Source organism: Hemibagrus wyckioides, linkage group LG16 (genome assembly GCF_019097595.1).
Source record: "Hemibagrus wyckioides isolate EC202008001 linkage group LG16, SWU_Hwy_1.0, whole genome shotgun sequence".
Lineage (NCBI taxonomy): Eukaryota > Metazoa > Chordata > Actinopteri > Siluriformes > Bagridae > Hemibagrus > Hemibagrus wyckioides.
This window is the reverse complement of record NC_080725.1, coordinates 8330036-8341278: the sequence shown is the minus strand read 5'-3', so window position 1 is coordinate 8341278 and position 11243 is coordinate 8330036. Positions and strand designations below refer to the sequence as shown.

The 11243-nt window shown below is 36.2% G+C and overlaps 1 protein-coding gene across 2 annotated transcripts; it reads right to left on the bottom strand.

Annotated features, from left to right (window-relative positions):
- Window positions 1–1538: 1538 nt before the first annotated feature.
- Window positions 1539–9453, bottom strand: zcchc9 (zinc finger, CCHC domain containing 9). 2 transcript variants are annotated; one of them, XM_058411772.1, is made up of 6 exons: window positions 9314–9453; window positions 6425–6776; window positions 5729–5876; window positions 5181–5273; window positions 3694–3762; window positions 1539–2225 (listed from the first exon to the last, which is right to left on the bottom strand). In XM_058411772.1, exons 2-6 carry the CDS (start codon window positions 6761–6763, stop codon window positions 2113–2115), a joined length of 762 nt encoding a protein of 253 aa, XP_058267755.1. In that variant the 5' UTR covers window positions 6764–6776; window positions 9314–9453; the 3' UTR covers window positions 1539–2112. The 2 variants fall into 2 exon arrangements, with proteins under 2 accessions (XP_058267755.1, XP_058267756.1); XM_058411773.1 differs by lacking the exon at window positions 9314–9453 and adding an exon at window positions 8577–8774.
- Between the last annotated feature and the right edge of the window lie 1790 nt (window positions 9454–11243).

Genomic DNA, 11243 nt, shown 5'->3' with positions numbered 1-11243 from the left:
AAAAAAAAAAAAACACAGTCCACCCCGGGGATCTGGAATGAAGGCAAAGAAAATCCAAAAGCATAAATGGTTCTTGAACCAACTATTTTGAAGAATCAAAAGGATTTTATTGAAAAGTCCGCCTTGAAAATGCATTTGCAAGGATGTCCGCGACCAAATCGATTTCTTCTCCTCTGTCAGTGTGAAATATGATTGGATAAATAATCTTATCATACATATACACTACTGGAAGGGAAGCAGCGCAACAAAGAGAAAAGCTATGAAATGTAGAGAATAGACTATTGGGAATAATTTAGTACACATTCATGGAAAAATATATTAACATGCAAGTCAGTGATTCCCTGATGGTCCACCACTGCCTTCGAGATATACAATCTACGTAAACATCAAAGTATTTTTCTCATTTTTCTTAAACTAACTGAGGTTTGAATTAATCCCAATTTAAGGCCCAGTGTGGCAGCATTCATTATGACAATGCGCTGTACCAATAAAATGTAACTAAAAATTATTTTGCACAATAACATCAATCACACCATAGTACAGTATGATACACTAGTAGTGCTATTGTATGTTTTCATAGAATTGTCATTTGCAGTGATAAATTTACATTGATTTAAATGTTGTGGCTGTAATATTGTTATTATTATTATGGATGTTCACACTATGCAAATTAGCACAAAAAAGTGAGCAGAACTATATGGCTCTTGAGGGTTTTTGTTTGTTAGTTGGTTTGTAATGGGGAGCCCTAGGAAGGCATAGAAAAAAGTTTCAGCAGACTGACAGTATTTGAGATGAAACAAATGTAAAATGCTTCATTATAGCACCATCATTAGGCCAAATAGGATCATCTCTCTTGCCTGAGTAGTGGGACTACAACATACTGAACATCATGCAGTCATGACCAGTTTTAAGAGATGGCACCAGGATGTATTATAGGAGGACAGCATGATGACACTGTGATGCTCTCGCAATGTTTTGATAAAACACCTTTGGTGCTTGCTTCATGTGCATGCTATTTTAACACGTACCATACTGCTGACCATATGGTTTGTAAAATTTGCCTATTAAGCCAATCCAATTTGTGATTCAAGAAGCATTGGGTGAAATTTCCTCAGATTACCTCAACAAACTGACCGCTAGAATGGCAACTGCTTGCAAAGCTAAAATTTGCTACAAAAGGGAGGATTTTTTGACTAAAGCAAAATTTGAAGGACAAAATTCTTATTTTAATTCTCATTCTTCATTTTATTTTCTGGGTTACCCAAAACTTTTATAAACTAGTAATGTTTATAAAAAGTATAAACATACAGGGTACAATTAACTGCAGCACAGAGACATATAGGGCCATAGCAGCAGTAAAAATGGAAAAGGCCATATGCTAGAAAAACTCTCTCTTTTACTGTTAATGCATGTACTTGCTAACCCTTATCAACAATGAGGACAGAGCTCTATTTGAAGGTCAACAGTATTCCAAACGTGTAGACATATTCTAGAAACAAATCTTATTACAAAATCAGATTAAAAAAAAAATCAGATAAAATGCTTACTTATTTTGAGACCGATGTTTTATTAAATTGTTCTGAATCATTCATAGGTCCAGGAATTATACAAAGGATCATAGATTTAATGAAGCTTTAACAAGCTGACACTTTAGCTTTAGAAGTGAACAATGGGTGAGTGAAAGAAAAGGCACAGCTGTGGAGAGTGTGGGGGTGGAAGAGGGAGAGAGATGAGATTTATGGGCATTAATATCTATAATGTGTCAAAGTCCATGACCACTTTAATAGTAAGACCTTTTCACTCGAGCATGCATTCAATGATCCAAACTGCCAATTACATAATAGCTGTGCAGTGCATTACATCATGCAGATACAAATCAAGAGTGTCAGTTAATGTAAACAACAAATATTAGAATGATTTGTGTAATTCAGAAACTGCTCAGCTCCTAATTTTCTATTACATTCAACACTGCTGCTCCCACTACACAATTGGCTGACTAGATAACTTCATGAATGTGCAGAGGTACATGTATCTTATTAAAGTGGATAGTAAGTACATTATACTTAAAATATCTACTCACAACAAAAACAAAAGAGACTTGACTGACTGTGCTTAGTACACCACAACCTTGGCTCTCTTTAGTGACACTTGTGTCACGGGAACACTGATGTCCTCATGATCAGCACTGATTTTGTTGGACAGGCGACCAACTGTGATGGCTTTTGCTACAAGACAGAGAACATTTAAAATACATTCAACTTTGTTTACATCAAGTTAATAATATACACTATGTAGCCAAAAGTACATGGATGTCCCACCATTCCCAGAAGACTGGAGTCTGTTACAAATAGCAAAGGGGTTTCCAACTTGATGATACTGCCCATGGTTTTGGTTGAATACATATATGGGTGTGATAGGTGTCTATGTGTATTTGGCTATATAGTACAATATAACAATAAACTTTAAACTGAAATGTGAAAATTACATTTCCCTGTAAAAAACCTCTGCATTTTAGACACACCATTCACTGTAGGGTTTAGCAGATGCTTTAATCTAACCCAGATGTGTGAGGCAAATAAAACAGGTATGTTGTCTGTACAGAGCTGTTGTAATTAGATTGAAGTATCAGTTGAAGATTATCTTTACCATTTTGATCACTGGTACTAATAATCGCTTTTATTCTGTTTTCAGTTTTTTCCAATTCATCTTTACTTATGACAATATAAACACTGCCATTTGTTTATATAAAATTAACATGTAACTGCAGAGGCTATAGATCATAATTGGTTTCCTCCAACTTTTGGCAATGCACTACATATTACGCTGACACAAAAAATCTCTAAGAAATATACACTTATTACTCCAACTACCAGATTGCCTAATATTAATGGTAAAAATTTAAATGAAATAATATACAACATGAAAAGAAGTGTTCTAATACAGTAGAAGGTATAATTCACTGTCCAATTATAATTAACATGAAAATTATCTGTTAGTTGTTAGATTTGAAACTTCTTTGCAGACCTATTTAATCTTTTTTCTTCTTTAAGCAAAAAGTGAAAGTTTTTCATCACATATACACTCAGCTTTAATTTCATAATGCTAAACTAAAAAATAAGAACAATTAACTATTTACTGTGACAGAAAGCAATTGCTCTGAATTAGCTCAATGAAGTGGCAAGCTCATCTGACATTGTTTAAAGGGAAAAATAAGTTCTTTTGACATTTAGTGCTCTGTTACATTCCTAAGCAAAGATTGTAAAAGCTAGCAAGTCTAAAAGTGTCATTAAATATTTAATTTTTTTTTTTTTTTTGGGCCTCATTTCCATCTCAGCGAAGTCCCACACGCAATTTCTTCTCTGAGTGTACCCTCTGTCCTAGTGTGTTGAGCCTGGACAGACATTTGTGTGTATTTGTAGTGTGAACCCACCTCCCCCTTCCTCTCTCAGTTCCTGTAGTTCAGTTGTTGCAGGGACAAATCTCTCTCACTGTAATTGACTAATACTTGAGCTTGCTTGGAGGTGGCCTGAGAGCACCACATTATAGTGGTCTAATAAGTGCAGAGATTAATTCCAACTGACTTACCACTACATATGTGAATGAACCCTAAAACTAGACTAACCTACTATCAACATCAAGTTTGTGTTTTCTGTTGCATAATTTCCAAATATATTTGAGAGATGACTAACTCACATGCAGTTTGATGGTCAGGGCAGTCCTTCTGAAAGTGTTCTACCGAGCCACAAATTCGACAACAGCCACCTGAGTCAAAAAAATAAATAAATAAAAAATTAATATGCATATTAAAAACGTCTACTTAGCCCTGTTAACTTAGCTCCGAAGTTGTTGTGTGTGGAATGACACAAACTTGCATGACTTTGTGTCAGTTTTTTGTTTAAAATGGTCTGTTTGTGTGTGTACCCTGGATGTAGAAATTGTTTTAAACCTAAAACGTCCGCTTGGAAATAACGTGATTGCTCAAAAAATTTCCTTTAAAAATCCTGAGCGATTGAAGCTGTGCTTGCTCACTCTGCATCTGGATATCAACACACCCAGAAATTCTTCTTCTATCTTTTTGTTAGTAAAGTGCATGTGACTTATTTACACTTCCTTTGTCTTTGCACGTTCGCTTTGTAAATACTGGGTCTGTAGTTCCACCTACGCCACACGTGACCTTTCGACGTGATTATGTAGTACGCAGTGTCGAGGACATGCTTCCCAGAGCCAGTGCTAGACGAGCTTATGTGGTTAAAAAGTATACAATCTTTAATTTTTTATAAGAAAATGAGCAACCGCTTTACTAGATAAGACCCTACTTCCTCGGCTAGGATCATTTAGAGATCTTTGAAGCTGCATTTAAACTGCATTTTGGAAATTCAAACTCGGAGACACCATTAAAGTCCACTATATGGAGAAAAATCCTGAAATGTTTTCCTCAAAAAAACATTTCTTTACGACTGAAGAAAGACATGACAAGGATTGGATGACAAGGGGGTAAGAAAATTATTTGTAGATTTTTATTCTAGAAGTGAACTTCTCCTTTAAAGGAATATTCAAGATGATATTTCAGGGATATCTGGCAAATACTGTTCATTTTCCTTATCACTTTTATTCATCATATGTTGACTATGGTGTATGGTCACTCTATGGAAGGCCTTTCTCATTGTTAAAAAAACAAGCAAAAAAAAAAAAACAACAACAACAACAACAACAACAACAACAACCTATAGTCACCCTAATCCACATGGCAAAATGTGCTATTGTTAATTTATATTGAGGCTTATAGTAGCATGGATGTTATCACATTCTAATAGATCCTGAGAATTTTTGGAAGGAAGGGTGGAAAAAAATTGGCCCCAAAGAGTCTTACCCTAAAAGAATACTGAAAAACAAATAGAAATGTTTTACAACCAAATTTTGTTGGCTGCTGTATCACAGTACAGATGAAAAGCATATGACATGCGGAAGTGGGAGCATGGTAGAACAGCGGTTTGTGAATGGAGGGCAAAGCCAAGGGAAGTAAGAAGGAAGGATCACACACTGACTTATTCCAAACCTGCCTCCAGATTTCTCTTTACCAGGTTTCGGGCACCAAAAATAAAGAGGAAACTGGAGGCAGGCTTGGAATAACTTACTTCCCTTGGCTTTGCTCCGTTTCAGCCAAATGCTTCAAAACTCACCTGCAGCATAAAGGCCTTTTGGATTATCTGGGCAAGATTTGGACAGGTGACCAGTCTTTCCACAAATGAAGCATTTGGCATAAGGATAATCACCTGCAAAAATCCAAAATTTAATTTAGTACACAGTGCATTGAAAGTTTTTCCAGAGGAAATAAAAACCCTTAATCAGATAAATAATAAATGATCACACTACTTTTTGACAAATTACTTAAAAATACATTTAACTGTATGCAAATCATGATAAACAATTCAATATATGATATCTTTGACAGGTGAAACCTGAAAACAGCATTCTCCTCCGACAAGAGTATAATGTTCACAGTGTTAAGAAAAAATCATGACAGAGGGAGGTGTTAGTTATTAGGACACTTAGGGACAATTAGGACACTTAGAATTTGTATATTTTTTAGAACTAGCCTTTGCATTACTTTGCTGGTTTAAAGCCTCTCAAATATTACATAAAAACCAAAAATTTTAACTATTGGTAAAGCACCAATAATTTGTCACTTGTCTATAATACTATTTAAAAAAAAACACTACATTCTTACCCATAGCAGGGTCTATTTTAGCTCTGCACCTCTGGATGTCATGTTCTGTAGAGCCACAGCGAAAGCAGATCCCTCTACCCATTTCCTCATCATCAGCTTTTGGGCAGTCAGCCAATCCATGTCCAGGCTTCCTACAGTTAAAGCACACCTGCATATAGGAGGAAAAATGCAAATGTATTGTTACCTCACAAATAGGGTTTGGCAATATAACAAAAAAAAAAAAAAAAAATCATACATGACATGCCAAGACATTTCTATAGTTGAAAACCATTTAAAAGAAAAGCTGCAAATACATACCACAATATTTTTACTATTAGTATCTTATATAAATCAAATCAAATTCAAATTTTATTTGTCACATACATAATCGTACACAGTATGATATGCAGTGAAATGCTTACACGACTATTTGCTTTGACCCTTGAAAAGGAAAAAGCACAGAAAGTATAAAATGTAAAATACAGAAAAACTACAATTATAAAATATAAAAAAACTACAATTCACAGTAGGTAAATAAAAATAGGACATAATAAAAAATAAAATAAAAATATAAATATAAATAAAGTAAGGTAGGGTATATGTGTATACAGAATATGTATAAAATATAGAATATATATAAGAAATGGTAATGGTAATAATGGTAATTATACAACCCAGCCCAACTTTCAATCAACATAAATTCCTTATGCTACACACCATGTTGCTCTTTGTAGCATTCTGTCTCTTTATCCTCCGATTTTCTCTTCTTTTGTTTTTTTTTAGAGCAATGGCTAGTACGTCTCTTACGTCCTTCTCCTCTGCAGCCATTCCTCGTCGTCCATTAGGTAATGGTTGCCTTTTGTGTTCCATATATTCCATGAACCCATTCACATCATCTCTGTTTTTGTTAGCTCTTTTTCTATCAGGGTGTGATGCATCATCTTGCGAAAAGCTTCCTGAAGAGTTCGGTCTACCTGCTATGCCTGCACTTAGTTGTCTCCATGATGCAGCATTCATTGATTTGTGTTTATGGACATTTTTCGCCCAGCGTGTCATTTTTTTTCACTGTCTAGGGAGAGAAACATAAGTGAAATACAATCAGAAACTTCTTTAAGGAAAAAAAGCCTAACTGCATATGTGAGTACACCCCTAAACTAACACTGTTGACATTCCTTTTTATTACACCACTCAACCTTTTTGGGTCCATCAGCATAGCACATCTTGAGTTGGTAATATTTTCCCCCACATATTCTTGAAAAACAATCTACCAAACAATCTATCAAATTCTAAGGGCATCCCAACTATTTTGTCCCGTGCTGTAATTTATTTGAGCTTGCATGTTTTTTGTTAGAAAAGGCTTTCATCTAGCCACCCTACCCCACAGCCCGGGATTGTGAAGAATATAAGAGATTATTGTCACAGGCAGAGAGCATTTAGTACTTCTCAGATATATCTGCAGCTTATATAATGAAATGAAATGAAATTAAACGAATGAAATGAATGAAATGAAATGAAATGAAATGAAATGAAAATGAAACAGCCTTTGTCACATACACATTACAGCACAGTGAAATTCTTTCTTCGCATATCCCATGCTTGGAGGTTGGGGTCAGAGCGCAGGGTCAGCCATGATACGGCGCCCCTGGAGCAGAGAGGGTTAAGGGCCGTGCTCAAGGGCCCAACAGTGGCAACTTGGTGGTGCTGGGGCTTGAACCCCCGATCTTCCGGTCAACGACCCAGAGCCTTAACCACTTGAGCCACCACTGCCCCTAATAATGTTGCTGCAGGTCTCCTGGCAGCCTCCCTGGTAAGTTTTTTGTCTTGTCCTGTTATCAATTTCTCTGTTTGTTGATTGTTGTCTTTCTGGTGTTCTATGGTACAAACTCATATTCCCTCTCCTGATTGATACCCTTCAACAATTAAAGATTGAACATGAGATTGAATGTGATTCTGAATACAGCCACATTCCAAGCATAAAATAAATAAATAAAATAATTGTAATTTCACATTGATGTGCACCAATTAGCTTAAACAAATGCCCTCAAACTGTGAGTTTTATTGACTTCATAAACGAAGGCAACTAGACAAACTAATATTTAACCACTTTATTTGTCATTGATATAGACCATCTATTTTTTTCTACTTTCCTTACTGAGGAACTGTGCAGGGAATTAGCAAAATCTGACAAAGCACACAATACCTCAAGAGGACTCAGTGAAATTTAGATTAAGTTTTTAAAGTTTTCAAAGTTTTTATGACAGCAGTTCATGATGGCAGAATTCACTCATTTTTGAATATTAAAGGCCTGGTAAGGCAAGTCATAATGGTTGTTAATCCCAAGTTTATTTTAGGTCCTTCCTGACTAGTTTAGCTATTCATTGCAAGGGACTGTGTTTAAAATGTGGGCAGGTAGTTTGCTGTTTTAAGTTTCATACCTTTTTCCTTTGATCTCACAATAATGTGCTGTCAGTGTATTTAAATTTACAATTATAATGTTGTCTCTTGATTGTAGACTTTGATAATGACAAGCCCATTTCCTATTAGTGTGTTCTTGACTTGGCTAGATGTTGGGAAAACCCTTCTTTTACCAAGAAGAGAACATATCAAACTTTAGTTATCTTATGTGTTCCTTTAGGCTTTTTGTTGCTGTAGAGCTTACCACTGCTCTCCTTATGTACCAAATTTTTCAAATGGTCACTCCTAAAATTTCTTCTATCTTTCTGATTTTTTCAGCCACTTGATTGCCACTTCACTTGCATTGATTCCTCTTTGTACTACATAATGAGAGTTCCCATGAACACAAAATTCAACACTTGGAATTAACTCCAGAACTCTAGTGATGTGGGATGCAAACGTTCATATGTGGTACCTGATGCCTTACACTCCTTCATCACTTCCTTTATAGCTGTCCTGTGGTTCAAGTGAATCTTTTGGTCCAAAGTTCCTGTTATATTTGCATATACTGTAATTGCTTGCATATATGTTCCTCATACCTTCCGCTGTTTTGAAATTCCATACTAAGGAACTAAGAAAGAACCACGAAATTAAGTCCTAATTATGGAACATCAATTCAGATTTTTCAGGCTAAAAAATAGTCGACATGGTGTATGTAACCATTTGACTCACTGAATTCTGATATAGTGAATTAAATAAATATAGTGAAAACAAAATAAATTTTTGTCTAATAGATTGCTAAATTGTTAAAAAAAATTCTATATGTGAAGTATCATTTGTCTAGTGTTATATTTTAATCAACAAGCTGGAGAGCTTCAATATCTTTTTAGCCACTTCGTTGTACTTAGCTTTTTGCATATGTAAACACACAACATTAATCCAACAACTTGCATTCCTCTCTAAACCGTCCGGACACACACACACACACACACACACACACACAATCGGAACCAAGTTTACATATAAGCATTCATAACATCATGCCTAATTAGACTGAATATCTTTAGCCTAGGTGTATGTAAATGTGCTGAGTCAACAGTGGCTAACATACGCTAATACTACATTTACCAAACAAGAGAAGGCCGGATATAAATATTAGTTATGATAAAGGGTATGATGACAAGAAACACTGAGATAATAAAATGCACTTACTAATCCGGAAGCTCACGTGTACTCTTCTCCCTGTGGAAACCTAACCCCGCCTCCTCCTCTTCTTCTTGTGTTTATTGGCGGTGGGCAGACCAACTTAAAGGGTGCATTTCCGCCACCTACTGGATTGGAGTATGGAGCATAGAATGACACATAAGCAAAAGAAAAATAATAATAATTAAAGTTAATCCATATGACTGTAGTACTGTATCCTAGATTCTTTAAATCTTATTTCTTTTAAATAATTTATTACTAGTTGAAAGATTCTGGACTGCTTTGGGCCGTTTCCAAACCTGTAGTGACACAGTGTCTATTCCCAATGCCCTTAATGCATGCGTTAGATGAAACCTTGCTCTATCATATGCCACACATTTAATGAGTACTGCTCAACTGTTTCTTCATGTCCACATTTATAACACTTCCCTGTTTCATGTTTCCCTATTCTGTACATACTCATATTTAACCAGCAGTGTCCAATGCACATTCTTGAAATTATAGTATCCTCTTTCCTGATTCCTAATTTCTTTCTTTCTGGTCCAGCATTATTCTGGATATGGTAAAGGTGTCTTTCTTTTTATTTCGGTGTCCCACTCCCTCTGCCACTTCTTTCCTATTTCTTTTGCTATGATCCCTTTCACTTCCTTTTTACTTAACGGTACCTGCACATGTGTGTAATTCAGAGCCTGCTTGGCCAGTCAGTCTGCCTCCTCATTTCCTATCACATATATATGTGCTGGGATCCATAAGAAGGTAATCCATACTGTTTTGTTCTGAAAAGGCTTTGCAGTGTTTCATCAACCAAGTCCTGTCTTGCTGTAGATGTTCCAGATGATAAGCTGCTTAAGGCCGAGAGTGAGTCTGTACAAATGACTGCTTTTGCTGCTTCTATCCACTGAAGTGCTAGAGATATTGCTATAAGCTCAGATAAAAAGAGTGAAATATGGTCAGAGATTCTTTTTGATAGTCTGACTCCAAATTGTGGAATAAAAACTGATGCTGCTGTATGTCTTGTGTGTGGATCCTTAGAGCTATCTGTATATATTTGCACAGCAAATATGTATGGTCTATATACTGTTGCACTGCTAAACTTTTTTATTGTGTTCTGTTTCTTGTTCTGTTTGTCATCTTGTAGCTAAGTGTCTGCTAGTGGCATAGGGAAGAGCCAGGGAGGTACTGCTGACAAAGTCACTGAAGGGGCAATATCTATACTACTCAGAACCATACTCTGTGCCTCCTTATTAATATTCCACCTGAAGCTTAGTAATCTTTTATATTCATATTCCCAGCAGTCTTTCACCACTTTGTTAACTGGATGGCTGTCCATGTGTCCTTTTAGTTTCATCCAGTACCTCAATCTTAGCTTTAACCTTCTAATTTCTAGAGGCATTTCCCCCATTTCAAACTGTATCAGATTTATAGCAGAAGAGCTTATTGCTCCGCAGCATATTCTGAGTGCTTGCAATTGTATTGCCTCCACCTTTGTAAGATGTGTTTTGGCTGCTGAACTGTACACCATACTCCCGTAGTATATGGCTGCTCTTATCAGTGCACAGTAAATTCTTTTAAGTGACAACTGGTATGCCCCCCATTCCACTCCTGCCAAACATCTCAGGACATTTATTGCTTTCTTACATTTGTCTACTAGTTTCTGAATATGCACTCTAAAATTCAGTTTTGAGTCCATCCACATTCCCAGAAATCTGACTGCTGGCACTTGTTCCAACTTTTCTCTGTAAATTTTAATGTTCAATGTTGGGTTTGTTCTGCTTTTTGTGAAACAGATCACCTGGGTTTTTGTCACTGAAAAACGGAAACCCCATTCATTAGCCCAGTTTTCTACCTTGCTGACAGCAGTCTGCACACAGTTCTCCACATGCCTTACATTCCACCCCCTTTTCCACAGTGCTCCATCATCTGCATATAGCGATCTTCC